The sequence below is a fragment of the Capra hircus genome, chromosome 2 (assembly GCF_001704415.2).
Source record: "Capra hircus breed San Clemente chromosome 2, ASM170441v1, whole genome shotgun sequence".
Taxonomy (NCBI): Eukaryota; Metazoa; Chordata; class Mammalia; order Artiodactyla; family Bovidae; genus Capra; species Capra hircus.
The window spans coordinates 29,700,600-29,717,171 of NC_030809.1; the positions used below are offsets into that span (position 1 = coordinate 29,700,600).

The following is a 16,572-nucleotide window of genomic DNA, read 5'->3' on the forward strand; positions in this document are numbered from 1 at the left end:
GCTCCCAAATTACTGTAGATGGTGACTGCAGCCATGAAATAAAAAGACGCTTACTCCTTGGAAGGAAAGTTATGACCAACCTAGACAGCATATTAAAAAGCAGAGACATTACTTTGCCAACAAAGGTCCATCTAGTCAAGGCTATGGTTTCTCCAGTGGTCATGTATGGATGTGAGAGTTGGACTATAAAGAAAGCTGAGAGATGAAGAACTGATGCTTTTAAATTGTGGTGTTGGAGATGACTCTTAAGAATCCCTTGGACTGCAACCAGATCCAACCAGTTGGATTTAGGGTTGCATCCCTAGATCCAACCAGTCTATCCGAAAGGAAATCAGTCCTGAATGTTCATTGGAAGGACTGATGTTGAAGCTGAAACTCCAATACTTTGGCTACCTGATGCGACGAGCTGACTCATTTGAAAAGAGCCTGATGCTGGGAGGGATTGAAGGCAGGAGGAGAAGGGGACAACAGAGGATGAGATGGTCAGATGGTATCACCGACTCAATGGACATGAGTTTGAGTAAACTCCGGGAGCTGGTGATGGACAGGGAGGCCTGGTGTGCTGCAGTCCATGGGGTCGCAAAGAGTTAGACACGACTGAGTGACTGAACTGAACTAGCTCTTCTTCCTGTCTTCAAGTCTCGGGCTGCAAGACGGGGACGGTCTGGATTACTGGCTGGGGGTTCAGGGTTGAGTGTCAAGGCCCTGCATGTACAGTCTCCATGGGGCTTGCAATGCTGAGGGAACTTTTGCTGCAGGCAGGGGCAGTGAGAACACCAGCCCAGACCTAGAAAGATGGGGGCTCTGGGTCCTGTCTCCCACTGGCTGCCCTGCCCCATAGCTCCCCACACGCGCCTGCCTTTCACTGTTTAACAGATTATGGCTGAAGGAGGTGGGGTGGGAGATGAGGTCGGGAAGAGAGTCAGGGAACCCGGGCTCTAGTTCTGGTTCTGAGAGGCTCAAAGGTAAACGAGGCAAACAGAATGGAGGTGGGTGGACACGTGAGTGCCACCGTGACAGATATACAGGCAAAGAGGTGGCCATGAGACTGTGGCCGGTCTTCTGGTGCACTGAGCCTGTTTCCTTCCAGGTATCAAAGGGTTAATAATAAACCCAGTCCTCTCTCTGAGGGGGTGATTGTGAGGAGCACTGAGATTCTTTGTGTGGCTGGTGTCAGGACTGAGGCTCCCTGTGGGGAGATGGAGGTAGATGAGACAGTGGGAAAAGAGGCCTCTGGGGCCTTTGTCAGTGGCCTAGCCTTGACTTCTGGGACTGGCCATGTATAGGCCAGGTGAGCTCAGATAAATCTCTTTCCCTGTCGGGCATCAGTTTCCTCATCTTTAGAAAAAGGGTTGGACCAAGAATATCCACTGAGGCCCAGACCGTGGGAGGCCCTGGAGAATTCCCTTGTTGGCGTCTGCAGAGTCTGGATAACTCTCCCCATGTAGGCCGCCCCTCCACCACCTGTGTGCAGGCGTGCACCCATCTGACAGTCATGAACCGGGCCCCTCTGGGCTGTATGCCATGCAGGAGCCAAAACCCAGCTCCTAACCTGGGGAGACAGATGTGCTGTTGGACAATTCCAGAGCCAGTGTGTGTGAAAGGCTGCCTCTGACTCAGCAGATTTTCCTCAGTCTTCAGTAGGGAATCCATATGTTGTCTGGATCTTGAAGAATGTGTAGGAGTTCCTCGGTCCAAACAGAGGGTTTCCCACAGGTCCCTGGGAGGCAGTGCTCTAGAGAGTCTAGGGCCTGGACCAAGGGCCCCAGCCTCCCGCCAGGCTGACATCCAAGGGAAGAGACCAGAATGCAGCTCAAGAGCCCAAGACTGCCATCCAGCCTTGAGTGGGGCCCAGACTTAAGAGCCCTCCCCTTCTTCATCTGGTCAGCTTGCAAGGTGGGGGCTGTCACCTGCAGTGTCCCCGAGCGTGAGATGTACCTGGGGAAGATGCTTCAGCCCTTAATGGGACAAGTCCACGTAGATGCCCTCACTAGCTGGGTTTGGGGAAACCTTGTTTCAGGATTTCTCCTCTTTACTGGGAATCCCAGCTTCCAGCCTGTGTCCCAGTCACTCCCTTCTTGGAGTCACTGGAAGCAGCCTGGTTAAGTGGGAAGACACTGGGTTCTAGTCCTGGCTTCCTCTTGCCTGGCTGTGTGACCGTAAGTGAGATGCTTTACCTCTCTGGGCCTAGTTTTCCTGATTCTCCAAACGAGGGGTTGCACTAGATCTGAGGTTCTAAACTGTGTTCCAGAGGAGCTATAAGGTTCTTCAGGGGCCTGAGAAGGTAGGAAAAAGGGGGAAATCAAAGGTAGGCTTAAGGACCTGGGGCCCTGGAACCTCTGCCCACTTTACTTGGAGCCCTCTGGTTTCAAGAGTTAAATATATCAGCGAGCAGAATGGTGTGGTGGTCCTGCATTTGATTCAGACATCCTAGATTCAAATCCCAACTTTTAGTAGTGAGAACAGCTTGCTTCATCTTTCTGTGCCTCTGTTACCTAACCTTTAAAATAAGACACGCAGCGAACCTTCCTCCTTGAGTTACTGTGGGAATTACCTGAGACAATATATGTAAAGTGCTCAGAAGCCAGATCCTGGCACATAACAAGCATTCAATAAATGCCAACCAATATCATTGACTGCAGCCACTAAATTAAAAGACACTTGTTCCTTGAAAGAAAAGCTATGACAAACCTAGACAGCATATTCAAAAGCACAGACATCACTCTGCTGACAAAGGTCTGTCTAGTCAAAGCTATGGTTTTTCCAGTAGTCATGAGTGAATGTGAGAGTTGGACCATGAAGAAGGCTGAATGCCGAAGAACTGAAGCTTTCAAACTGTGGTGCTAGAGAAGACTTTTGAGAGTCCCTTGGACTGCAAGGAGATCAAACCAGTCCATCCTAAAGGAAATCAACCCTGAATATTCATTGGAAGGTTGGATGATGAAGCTGAAGCTCCAATACTTTGGTCACCTGATGTGGAGAGCCAACTCATTGGAAAAGACCCTGATGCTGGGAAAAAATGAAGGCAGGAGGAGAAGGGGGTGACAGAGGATGAGATGGTTGGATGGCATCACTGACTCGATGGACATGAGTTTGAGCAAACTCTGGGAGATAGTGAAGGACAGGGAGGCCTGGCGTGCTGCAGTTCATGCAGTTGCAGAGTCGGATACGACTTAGTGATTGAACAACAATATCATTGAGAGGGCTTCTCTGGTGGCTCCGTGGTAGAGATCCCACCTGCCAATGCAGGAGACGTGAGTTCAAGCCCTGGGTGAGGAAGGCCCCCTGGAGGAGGAAATGGCAACGCACTCCAGTATTCTTACCTGGGAAATTTCCATGGACAGAGGAATCTGGGGCTCTACAGTCCTTCGGGTCTCAAAAGAGACAGACATGACTCAGCGGTTAAACAACATCGTTGAGATTCCATGTAAGAGTCCAGCTGCATCAAGAGTTTGGCTACAAAAACAAAAACCACTGGATGGGGTGACCTAGAAGGTTTCTTCTTGCTTCAACTTCAGAGCCACACCATACCCACTCCCCCTACCACTCCAAGTCATCTTGCATTGGGGCTCTCCAGAGAAGCAGAACTAACAGGATGGACAGGTAGGTAGACAGACAGATAGATATTTATTGTCAAGAATTGGCTCACATGATTGTAGAGACTTGGCAAGTCCAAAATCTGCAGGGCAGACAGTTGGGTTGGAGACCCAGGGAGAGTTATCATTCAAGTCTAAAAACTGGCAGAATTCCTTCTTTCTTGGGGAGATCAATCCCTGCCTTTCAATCCTTCAACTGATTGGATGAGGCCCACCCACATTATGGCTGGTAATGTGCTTCACTCACAATCTACCGAAAGTTGACAACTAATATAAACCATCACACACCTCCAGGCCAGGCCACAGAAATAAGCGAGGCAGGGAAGAGCTGTGAGGCCCGGTGGGCAGCTGGGCAGGTTTCTGCCAGCTGGGGAAGGAGCAGAGGCCTGCTGGGCACGCAGGCGTTTTATCGCCGAGGTCAGGTGCACACCGAGGCTCTGTGCTCATTTTCCGACCCGAGGCCAGGAGGAAAAGGCCATTTAGATCCCAACAATGTTGGCTTCCTGTGTTCCCAAGAGGCAGGAAGCCACCCCAGGACAGAGTCCAGGCCGCCCAGCGAGGCAGGAGTCAGCCAAGGGCTGGGGTTGGGGTGCTCCACCCCACAGGTGACCTACAGACCCCTCCCCACTCCGAGGCTTTTGGCTCCATCTCAGGCTCTGTTGTGAAGGGGCAGTGTTGACACCCTGTGGCCGAGATGGGGCTTCTGGGCTCCATGGAGCTTTGGTTTGACAGGGTCCCTCCCCAGAAGTCCTCAACTTGCAGGGTCCCTGGCCTTCTGTGGGTGTGCTCAGGTGGCGCTGATCCTGAGATGTGTGTCCAGGGAGGTCTCGGGTATCTGAGGGATGCTAGGAGGGGGAGGTTGGAGTTCTCCTGCCCTCATTCCCCTGGAACAGGGGTCAGAGATGCAGGGGACTTTGGCGGTAAAGCAGGCAAGTGAGTGTGGACAGAAGGCCATGGTGGGGGCCCCAAGGATCCAGAGAGAGCTGCTCAGTTGCATGGCACTCCAGCTGAGAGAAGAAGCCTTTGTATTTTAAACACTGAGCCAGTTATTGAAGACAGGGGCCCAGGCCCAATCTTCCCTGGAGGCTGCTAGTTGGCTGTCTTATATTCTGAGCAGGAGTCAGACACTCAGAGGTGGGAGTGACTTGCTTTGGGTCACATAGCTATAATAGCAGTCGGGGCTAGAACCCAGTTCTCTTGACTCAGAGTTTTTCCATATAATATCACAAAGGTGATGGAGATGCTGCTGGTACAACTAACCCTTATAGAGAACATCCTCTGGGCTGGCCAGGTATATTAACTTATTTAGTTCTCACAACAACTCTGTGAGGTCGATGCTTTTATTACCCCCATTTTAGAAATGAGGAGATGAAGGCTCAGAGTGGTGAAGTAACTTGTCCCAGATCACAGAGCTGGTGCATGACCTGCATCCGAGCTGAGAGTCAGTCTACATGCAGCCAGGTAGGAGAGTGGGTAGATAGAAAGCAGGACCCATGGGGGAGTAGGTGGGGATTAATCAGCTCCTTCAGTGCTCCCAGCCTTTGCCAGGCTTGACCGTAGGTGGTGTTTGCCCTGAAGCACTTAGGAAGACTGACTGCGGCCCCACCTGCCTTCTCCCAGCAGGGGGTGGAGCTGAAGCATGAAGCTCCCTGATCACTTGCACGTTTTCTGTTGCTTCAGAATGTCAGCTCTGGTCCCAAGGGTATAGGCTGCAGAGAATCTGTCCAGTTTGAAATTTACTCCACATTTATTGAGCCTCATCTATGCCAGACCCAGTACTAGGGGAAGGGGCAGGACACAAAGCTACAGAGTTGAACAGGACCTCCCTTTCTGTCTTAAAACAGTTGAATATGGGGGAGAACAAATAATAAAGGAATGCTTAGTCCTCCAGGGTGCTAAGAGCTTTGTTGTGGGTTGAGGATTCTTGGAGCACAGAGGAGAGAGGGACCATCTTTGAATGCTTTGTCATCCAGGGTGAGCATTTCGAACTGGGCCTTGAAGGATGTATAGGAGTTCACCATTCCAGACATAAGCCTTGTAGACTCAGAGTCTGTGGAGTTTGATGTGGCAGGGGTAGATCCCTTTATGGGCAGTGGCTGGAGGTGGAGGCAAGATGTAGGCTTAATAAGTGTGTTGAGCTGGACGGAGGGTTCTAAGCAGGGATGTGATATGATCAGTTTGTTCCTTTAGATGGCCTGTGATTCTGTGAATTGAAGGGAGACAGGGCTGGTGGGGAGATGTGGCCCAGAGAAGGATAATTGGTCTGAACTGGTACAGTGGTAGAAGAGGAGGGTTGAGACTCAGCAGCCTCTTTGGATGACTAACTGCTTGTTAAGGTAATGAAAGGGAAGAAGGAATTACAGAGAGGAATATACAGATACTCAGGGAGCAAGGAAGGACCCAAAGGATGGCCTCTAGTATTAGTTCCCAGCATCAGCCTTTGGCCTCTTGCTTTCTGAAGGATCCTGTGCTCTGGTATCTGTATTAGTTAGCTGTAGCTCTGTAACAAATTACCCTAAATCTTGGCGGTTTACATCAAATACAAAATCATTCTCTCGCGTAGATTCTGTGGGTCAGGGATTCACGAGTAGGGCCTCACCCACTTACCTGGGTGGTTTGGACTTGGGTGTCTCATAAAGTTACTGTCAAGATAGCTGGGGCTGTAGTCATCAGAGGGCCTGATGGAGTAAAGGTCCACTTCCAAGGTGGTTCAGTTGTGTGCTAGTCAACTTGGTGCTGGCTGGCAGCAGGAGGCCTCAGTTGTTCCCCACACAGCAGCCCCACTGGGCTGCCTGAGTGTCCTCATGACACAGTAACTGGCTTCCCCGAGAGTGAGCAATCCAGGAGACAAAGGCTGATAACTTAGCCTCAGAGGTTATCCACCATCTTTTCTAGAATATACGATTGGTCTATAAACCAGTTCATCGTGTGAAGGAACTGCAGAAGTGTGTGCTTACTGGGAGGTGATTCATACTGGGGCCACCTTGGAGGCTGCCTGCTGTGGTTTCCCTTTCTGTGACCCATTTGAACGAGTCATTGATCCGAGAAGTGAGAAGCCAGCTGATCAGCATATTTCAAATTACAGCAGGAGGGATGCAAGTTGGAGAGTAGGAATACTGCCCTGTGGGAGAATACCGGAGACCGGTGACCAAGATTGTAAAGGAGCCTTCCCTGGAGGGGGCTCGGGGCAAGAGGATTTCCTTGGGTTTGGGAGCAGGTGCTTCTTAAAGGCATAAAAATTCATCTGTGGGGGTTTGGCTACACTGGGGCTGCCTGGAACCTGCCACTTGAATTCCATTTGCCAAGTTTTTGTCTTTTGAGCTGGGGGCTGGGGAGGTATTTCTTTGCTCCCCACTGTAGAGCTTTCAAGGACAAGCTCTTTGCATTCCAGCACGTAGGGAGCACTCAGCACATTGTACTGCAATTGCCCAACGATTTCCCCATCTGCCCTCCATTCAAGGGCATTTACTGAGTGTCTGCCCACTGTGCGACGGGCAGGGCTGCCCTGTATAGTCATGCAGGCTGCTCAGTGCCAAGGGCGCCTGCCCAGGAGAGTCCTGGAATTAGTCTGTGCCTTCTTCACCAAGCCATGCATCCAGGTACAGGGCTGGGCCCACCTGGAGAAAGGACATCTTGGTGCCATTCCCACAAAGACAAGGTAGTCAGTGTCCCAGGGGCCGGTCTGCCCAGAGGGTGGGACTTTTTCTGAAAGATGTTGTTTGGCACCGTGTGCTTGTAGCACACACTGATCTAGCTGCTGGGGATACAGTGTGAACAAGACAGACACGTTCCCTGCCCTCATCAATCTAGTGTGGGGAGATGTACTATATATAGGTAGGCAGGAATTTCCCAAGATGACTTCAGATTGTGAGCTGTGCTAAGAGGATTTTTATAGGGTGCTGCTAAGAAAGAATAACAGGGAGCCTACTGTAATTTGAGTGGTCATGAAAAGACTCTGGAAGAGATAGCTTTCAGTGGATTCTAGAAGTAGAAGACGGATGTGGATCGGTGAACAATGGAGAGCTAGGGTGAGGGAGAGCCTTCCAGGCAGTGAGAACAGCAAGTGCAAAGGCCCTGAGGTACGAAACAGCTTGATGCACGCTGTGAATGTCAGGAGTATGAAGTCTGATGCTGGAAGAAGATAGAGTCCTGGCTCTCACTGTGCTCTCAGTGTCTAGACTGGGCTTGGGAGGCCTGGAGTGGACCCTTAGGGATGCCTTAAAAAAATGTAATCTATTATTTTTGGCTGTTCTGGGTCTTCACTGCTGCACAGGCTTTCCTCTAATTGTGGCGAGCAGGGGCCATTCTTCATTGTGGCGTGCAGGCTTCTCATTGCAGAGGCTTCTCTTGTTGTGGAGCACAGGCTCTAGGGCACTTGGGCTTCAGCAGCTGTGGCTGTAAAGCGCAGGCTCAGTAGTTGTGGCACATGGGCTTAGATGCCTGAGGCATGTGCGATCTTCCCGGATCATGGGTTGAACCTGTGTCTCCTGCATTGGCAGGCGAATTCTTTACCACTGAGCCCATCAGGGTAGCCCTTGAGTTCATGCTCAGTCGCTCAGTCATGTCTGACCCTTTACGACAACAGGGACTGCAGTCCTCCAGGTTCCTCTGTCCATGGGATTCTCCAGGCAAGAATACTGGAGTGGGTTGTCATTTCCTTTTCCAGGGGAATCTTCCCAACCCAGGGATTGAACCCGCATCTCTTGTGTCTCCTGCATAGGCAGGCAGATTCTTTACCACTGAGCCACCTGGGAAGCCTGGGGAGGGAAGCCCCACGGAATGCCTTTTTGATTGACTATGAGACACTGTAGGGAGGGTTATGGCTCAGGAAAAGACTAAGTTTTGGGTGGGGATGATTAAATGGGTGTGTGTGTTAGTTGCTCAGTCATATCTGACTCTTGGACTGTAGACCCAGGACCCCATGAATTCTAGCCCACCAGGCTCCTCTGTGTGGAATTTCCCAGTCGTGAATACTGGAGTGGATTGCCATTTCCTTCTCCAGGAGACCTTCCCAACCCAGGAATCGAACCCAGGTCTTCTGCATTGCAGGTAGACGCTTTACCATGTGAGCCACCAGGGAAGCCCGATTAAATGGGGGTGCACATAAATTCCAGGGGAGATCTTCAGTCAGGTCAATGCAGCAAGCATTTATTAAGCCTCTACTCTGTACTAGGCACCACTGTGCCTAGTACATATGTGTGTGTGTACGTGTTTAAGAGAGAGAGAGACAGAAAGGGAGAGACAGAGAGGGACAGAGAGGGAGAGACAGAGAGGAAGAGAGAGAGGAGGTCCCACGGACTGCAGCACGCCAGGCTTCCCTGTCCTTCACTATCTCCCGGAGTTTGCTCAAATTCATGTCCATTGAATTATTATTCTTGAAGACCTGGCATTTGACTAGCAGAGGAAGAGGAGAGCTCCTTGCGTCAGGAGGCACTGGCCCAGTGGACGCCTGCCTGGCTGGAAGGGCCTTCAAAGCTTAGGCCACATGGCCTGAGGCTTTCTCAATTCCACATTCCAAGGCCAGGAAAGGAGGCTCAGGGATGGGAATGGGAAGGCTGCTGGTGTCAGAGTGGAAACACCCTCCGGAGGGGGTTGCCGCCTGGGGTGGTGACGGTGGGACACCGAGAGAACGGAAAGGCTAGAAGGATGGGAATGTCTTGACTTGGGTGGCCGGGGGTGGAGAAGTCCCCGAGCTGGAGTGTGTGACTGGTGGGGTCAGGAAAGCTTTGCTCAGCACTGGCTGAGTCACAGGCCTGAGCTGTGGCCAGAACTGGGTTCTGGGAGAACAAGGTCTGGCCAAGGTCACATCGCAGACTCCGCCCAGTGTCCTCCAGCTTCTGCCCCCAACCCCTACTACCGCAGACAAACCAGAAGCTTTCATGTGGGGAGCCGTGGAGGCTTTATTGACAGCTCTGGGCCTTCATGTGTGCCTCGGTCTCCCCTCTGCACTTCGCTGGGGGTCTGTTTGGCTTGAGGTTGGAAAGGGGCGGGTTACTATAGATTCAGGCTTCTTTGGTGGCTCAGCGGTGAAGAATCCGCCTGCCAATACAGGAGTCCTGGGTTTGATCCCTGGATTGGGAAGATCCCCTGGAGAAGGAAGTGGCAACCCATTCCAGTATTCTTGCCTAGGAAATCCCATGGATAGAGGAGCCTGGCAGGCTGCAGTCCGTGAGGTTGCAAAGAGTTGGATGCGACTTAGCGACTAAACAACAACAAAACTATAGATCCAGGAGGAAAGGCAGCTGACTGAGGCCAGGGCTGCGAGGATCTGGGGTCAGGGTGGCCCCTGGCTCCATGGCCCAGCTGCCTTTGCAGGCCTAAGCGCGTGCAGCAGCTCAGCTCAGGAGACCCCTCACCCCCGTCTCTGGGACCTGGTGGGAGGGGACTACCAAATCCTGGGTGGAGGGCCCTGGGGGTAGGGCGGGCAGGGCTGGGACATTCCAGGCTGAGGGAACCCCACAGGAAATTTGATTCCAACTTCTGGTAGTGGGAGGGCAGAGCAAGTCCTGTGTGTGTGTGTGTGTGTGTGTGTGTGTGTGTGTGTGTGCATGTATGTGTGAGCATGTGTGTGTCTGTGTTTCAACTCACTTGTGTTTTCTCATAAACTTTTTGAGTTTGTGTCCACAGTCTGAGCCTGTACTCTGAGGGTCTCCCATGAAATTGTGTGTGGCTTGCCAGTGGGTGTGTGAGGCTGGCTGTGTGTGCTGAGTGTGCACGTAAGCTAAGTGTCCCTGTGTAAGTGGTTATTGGTGTCTGTGGGTGTCAGTGTGTATGTGTGCGTGCACAGGCCCTCTCCTGGACCACGATTTGGGTCTGTGTGTCTCTCTTTGCTGGAATGAGAGTGATGTGGTTCTGGGGTGCCGCCGGCTGCCTCGTGTGTAAGGGGAGACGGTCCTCTTATTCCTGGCTCGGCGGGCAAGGGGCCTGGGTCCAGACTGGGTCGGCCAGGACCCAGCCACAGAGTGGGTCCCCTCGTCACCCGCTGCTCCTCCCAACTTCCCGCGCCCGCCCGAGGGGCTCTAGGCGACGGGGGCCTCGCCGCCTCCTGGGCCGCGGGTCCGCAGTCCCGGGCGTTCCCGCCCCGCAGGCCCCGGGGAGCCACGGCAGCCCCCCGCCCCCTCCTCTCTCCGTTCCTCCTTCCCTCCGTCCCTCCTTCCCTCCCGAGCGCGGGTTACGGGCGGGGGTGGGAGGAGATTTCGCCGGAGTTTCCATTTCATACCTCGCGGCTAAACTTTCTTTCTGTGTCTCGCCTTCTTGCAGTCTGCAGCTTCTCCTGTCATCGGAAATGCCAGGCCAAGGTAAGGGGGCTGCGGGCCGCCGAGTCCCGCGGGGGACTGGAGGGCCGGACGGGCTTGGGGTCCCGGGACTGGAGCGGGGGCGCCGGCGGGCCGGGGGCGGTGCCCCGATCGTCCCCTCCTTCTCTCTTTGTTTATGCAAAGCTCCTGGGCCCCTGAGCGGACTCAGGTCAAGGTGAAGGCGAGGACTGGGGGCGGGGGGCTGCGAGCGGGGGATGGGGGCTCGATGCGCAGGCTCGGCGGCTGCTGGGGGTGGCTGGAGGAGACCGAGCTCCGGGGTCAGGGCTTTTGAAGGTATTTCCCCTTAGTTCTCCAGGGGGTGGGGGTATGGAGGGGCAGAGGGATGCTTTACAATCTCCCCGTGGGCCGCGCGTGGAGCTCTAGTCGGCCGGATTTGGCGGGATGGGGGTCACAGCCACAAGACCCCGAGGGCGGGAGCAGGGGATAGGTAGGGGGAAGAGGGGTGAGGTGGAAAAAGGTCAGAGCTCAGGGTCGAGACCTCTGGGCCTGGAACCTCCTGAGCGACCATCCTACTCCTTATTGGCGGGGGTCCCACTTTTCGTCCTCGGTTTCCTCATCAATGTTTCCTGGCTGGTCTTGGGGGAGAGGAAAACCAGAGGCAGGAAGACCAGAGGGTTTGCTGGTTCCTGATTGGCCGAGCTGGCTGATCCCTGGGTTGGCTGTATCCTCTCAGGCCCTGGCAGAAGGGTGATGGATCACCCGTGGCAGCCTTTTGGAGTCATGTGGGTGGGGGTGACACCAGGATGGATTATGATGGATTACTTGGGAAGGAAATTGTTCTGTCAGATGCGCTCAGCTTTCTGGAGCTGGAAATGCCCTGCCTTAACTTTCATAGGCAGCCTGTCTGCCTGCCTTCCTCCTTTATTGTTAATATCGTCCCTGCCCTGTAACCCCTCCCTTTGCCATTCACCCTTGCTCTTTCAGGAAGGAGTTCAGGGAATGGAAGGAGGAGGAAGGATGCTTCAAAAAGGAACTTTGAGCAGTGGAAGCCCAGCAGAGCATCTTCTGCTCTGCTTCTTATTAGCTGGGTAAACTTCTCTGAGCCTCTGTTTCATTTCTAAGGATGTGGGAATAAGAAAAGGCTATTACGAGGATGAGATGGGATAGTATGTGTGATGCCCAGCGCAGTTCCTGAGACACAGCAGGTGCTCAAAACATAGCAGGTAATTGATGATTATCAGTTGGTAGCTCTGAGGGCCAAGGGTTACCTTGTAGAAAGGTGACACTTGTAGGCCTTGTAGACCCAGCAGGTCTCTCCTAGAGGGGACCCACTTCCTCCTGAGTGGCTTTTGCTCAGGCCTTGCTGAGGGCTGTGTCCCCTTCATCTGGAAACTCCAGGTTGGAGCGCTCTCCCAGCACAGGTGTCAAAGGCTTGGCTTGTTCCTGCCATCTGGATGGTTTCTGCTTCTTCTGTTGTCTTCTGCTTTTCTGACCCCCTCAGCCTTTTCTTCTCCAGTGGGGGAGTGAGTTTCTGCTTCTCCTTCCATCTCTTTCCTTGATCTCTTCATTTATAGCAGAGTTTTTCCACTCTTAATCCCAGAACTTTCTGGTGTTCTTGCTCCTCCCCAGTATGCCCCCTCCTTCCTGCACTTGTTTCTCTCAATGATAGTGGACATTTACAGTGCTGTAAGCCTTAGCAAGCACTTCAATGCATTATCGATTCTATTCTTTTAATTTTCTCAGAGGATAAAACAGGCTGAAAGATCCTGTGGTTTTACAAATAAGGAAACTGAGGCACCCAAAGGTTGAATGACTTTCCCAAGGTCTCCCAGTATAATCCCTCACCCACTTCTGTCCCTGGGCCCTTGTACTTCCTTCCAAACATCCCCTCCTTGCCTATGGGCAGACATTCCTTGTTCCTTAGCTGCCCCTCCCTCTTTGCCGTCCATCTCTTGCAGTCGTGGATGCTGTCAGAGAGGAGGAGGGAATGAGTGCACAGTGAAGGGTCTGAGTAGGCTAATGGTGGTGGCTGGGGGGTGGGGAGAGAGTGTTCTGGAGAGGCTGAGAAGTGTGATAGAAGATGGCTCCTTGTTGTACAGCTGCCTCCTGTGTGGAGGCAGAGGGATGACAAAGATGACTTCTGGGGGTGGTGCGCAGCCTGCTTGGCACTTCTCATATATGCTGGGAGTCAGAATATACCAGGCTGCAGCAGCCCTGCTCTGCCCAGCCAAAGAGGCCAACGTGGAGGGGAGAGGTGGATTGCCAGGGCAGCAGCTGAATGGACGGACAGATGGGCCTTTTTGTAGGATTTTCCTCTGTAGGAAATGGGACCCACTGGTGCTGTGAGCTCCACCCAGCTGGCAAGCCTCTCCCCTAAAACCACAGTTCTTACTACCGCCCTGCTGTTTCCTTTTGCTGGGAAAGGGTGATGTGAGTCCCAGAACATACAGGAGAGCTCTGTACTCCAGCTTTTATAACCAGATCAACTTGGAGGTCATCTCATCCATCCCCCTGCCTCTAGACAGGATTCATTAAATCAGTGTTTTTTGAGCTCCTTCCATGTGCCAGACATTGTTAGGAGGTGAGCTGAGCTTATCACACTTCAAAGTTCCAGAGGTGAGCTGAGCTTATCACACTTCAAAGAGGGCTGTGTAGAGTATAGAGAGCGCTGGAGAGGAGAGAGTGCTGGAGGGTTTTGAGCAGCAAAGACATAAGCCACGCTTCACTTGAAGAAGGCCATTCTCACCTTGAGCAGGCAAAAGGGCAACAGCAGGGAGATGGGCCAAGAGGCGGCTGACGTTGCCCACGTGAGAGTGGCTGGCGGTGTAGTCCCTGGTGCTTGCAGGAAATATGATGAGAATGGACCAGACCTGGGATGCATGGTGGGCCAGAGCCCAGAGCCTGGCTGTTAGAGGGGATGTTGGGTGTGAGAGACAGAATGGGATGACGCCCAGGTTTTTGGCCGGAGTCACTGGGTACACGTGGTTCCATTTACTGAGATAGATGAAGTATATGAGAAACTTTCAGCGAAGAGGATGCCGGGATGTCTGCTTTGTTGGGTCTCTTGTTTCACAGTTCCTTTCCTACGCACTGGGGAATTCTTGCTGATGTCGATCCTCCTCTGTCCTCTCAAATTTAGCTCAGTCTGGCCACCCCTCTAGTAAGTGGCTGGCTCTGGATACCTAAACAGTCTTTCGCCCAGGCTGTTCCTGCAGCCTGAACCCAGGACTTCGAAAGGTGCCCTGTTATTTATAGTCACAATACAATGTAACAAGTTACCCTCAAATTTAGTAGCTTAAAGCAGTCAACACACAGTTTCTATGAGTCAAAAATTTGGGGGTGGCTCGCTGGGATTTGGTTCTAGCCTGGGGTCTCTCCTGGGGTGGCAGTCAAGATGCCAGCTGGCGCTATAGTTGTCTGAAGGCCTGATGGACTGGATCTGTCCCAGGATGGTTTACTCTTGTGGCTAACAAGTTGGGGCTGGCTTTTGGCAGGGGGTCTCAGTTTTTTGCCACACAGACATCTCCGTAGGACTGCTTGAGTATCCTCACAACATGGCAGTAGCTGCCTCAGAGTGAGTGAATCAAGAGCACAAGGCGGAAGCCCTGAGTCTTTTATATCCTAGCCTTGGAAGACGAACACCGTTTCTGCGATATGCTGTTAGTTAATGCAAGTCAGTCGCATTGAGAGGAACTTCCCTGGTGGCTCAGACGGTAAAGAATCCAATTGCAGTGCAGAAGACCGGGGTTTGATCCCTGGGTCGGGAAGATCCCCTAGAAAAGGGAATGGCTAACCACTCCAGTATTCTTGCCTGGAGAATTCCACGGACAGAGGAGCCTGGTGGGCTACAGTCCTTGGGATCACAAAGAGTTGGATACAACTGAGCAACTACCACTTTAGCCCCACTGAGTATGGGAAGGGCCTTGGAGACAAGAATCATTGAGACCATTTGGAGGCTGACTTCCACAGATTTCCAGGAAGAGAGCAAAACTGATCTGGCTTTTGGAAGGTCTCAAGAGTGGTGGGAAGGGCAAGACATAGAATTAGACTTACCTGGATTTGAACTCTGCCTCTGCTGCCTCCCAGCTGTGTCAGCTGGGTTATAGAGGATTAAGTGCCCATTGCCACTTAGTAGGCATCTTCTCTTTTCTTGGAACCATAGGCAGAAATAGAAAAAAGCCCGCATAGTCTGTGCCTCATTCTTTACAAATTGGAGCTGCTTGAGAGGAAATGCTGGTAGAGGGGCCCTAGTGCTCTGATGTAGACTGAGCTGTTTATTGCACTTAGAACTGTTGAGAGGTATGTTGCACCCTCAACTTATAGAATAGTACCTGTCTGGTAGTAGAGGTTCCATGAAGAAATAAAGGAGTGGAATAAAGGAATGTTGAGAAACAAGAAGTTCCTATGTAGGGAGAGGCTGAGGGGATGGATGAAAGCAGAAAAGAAGGAGCAGAAAAACCATTTTAAAACCCCTTCAAAATGCTTTCCTACCACTTGACCTAAAGATGCTCCAAATAAAGAATTTCCTGGTGGTCCAGTGGTTAGGACTTGGTGTTTTCACTGCGTGGGCCCGGGTTTGATGTCTGATTGGGAACTAAGATCCTACAAGCTGTATGGTGCAGCCATTAGAAGAGAGAGAGAGGGAAAAAAAGATGCACCAAATAATAAATCTAGTCATTTAAATTTTCTAGTTGGGATACAACTCACATATCATCAACTGATAAATTTGTACATGTTTATGAACCAGATCAAGAGCTAGAACATTTCTAGCACCCCAGAAGCAGTCCTTATGCCCCCCCCTCCAATCAGTATCCCCCAAAGGTAATTGCTAGTCTTACTTATAACATCAGAGATTAGTTTTGCCTATTTATGAACTTCATATAAATTGAATTATGCAGTATGTTTACTTTTGTGTCTGGCTTATTTCACTCAGCATTATGTCCGGGAGGCTCATTTGTGTTCTAGTGAGTTGTGGTGGTTCATTCTTTTTTTATTGCTATGTTGTATTCCAGTAGGTGAATAAACCACAATTTATTTATCTATTCCATTGTGTATTGCCTTTTGGGTTATCTCCAATTTGGAGCTATAATGAACAGACCTACTATGAACATTTAATCACCTGTATCTACACTGAACTTTGTAATACACAAAACATTTTCCCTCACCCTCTCAGGCCTAAGAGGTGGGCAGGGCTCATGGGAGCCCCGTTTTATAGATCTGTTGTTGAGGCTCAGGGAGGGTCTTGGCTAAGGGCACCTTGATGCCAGTAGCTTTCTGGTACTGCCCTGGGAAAAATGGGTGGGAAGCAGGTGAGAAGGGAAGTGAGTTGAGAGCGATCTAGAGAAATGGTGACAAATAGAGAGAGGCTGATTCAGGCACTGGCATTTCATTGTGGTTCCTGGAAGCCCCACTCTCTAGCTGCCCTTCCAAATCTCTTTTTAAAAAAAAGCTAGTTCCATTAAAAAAGAGTATTTATTTTTGGCTTTGCAGCATCTTAGTTGGGGGTCTTAGTTTCAGTCTGGGGTTAGTTGCTCTGTGGCATGTGGAATCTTAGTTTCCAGACCAGGGATCGAACAAATTCCCTGGTCCTGCCTAGACCCCCCAGACTCCCTGCGCCACCCCACTCCCCACCTCCCTGCCGCATAAATTTCTCCAGGGGAGCAAATTGTGAGTTTCCTTTAGTCCCCACCCTTAAGTCTCATAGGGGTCCTCATCTTTCC

At 51.6% G+C, this 16,572-nt stretch overlaps 1 protein-coding gene across 7 annotated transcripts in view; it reads left to right on the forward strand.

The window, feature by feature from the left end:
- TNS1 (tensin 1) overlaps positions 1–16,572 on the forward strand; it is a 211,314-nt gene that overhangs the window by 15,126 nt on the left and 179,616 nt on the right. For 6 of the 7 annotated variants that reach the window (XM_018059646.1, XM_018059634.1, XM_018059639.1 and 3 more), the window contains one exon: positions 10,857–10,894. In XM_018059646.1, the coding sequence (XP_017915135.1) occupies positions 10,857–10,894 (38 nt within the window). Of the gene's footprint in view, positions 1–10,429; positions 10,559–10,856; positions 10,895–16,572 lie in introns of those variants that run through there. The other variant, XM_018059658.1, reaches the window with a different exon arrangement.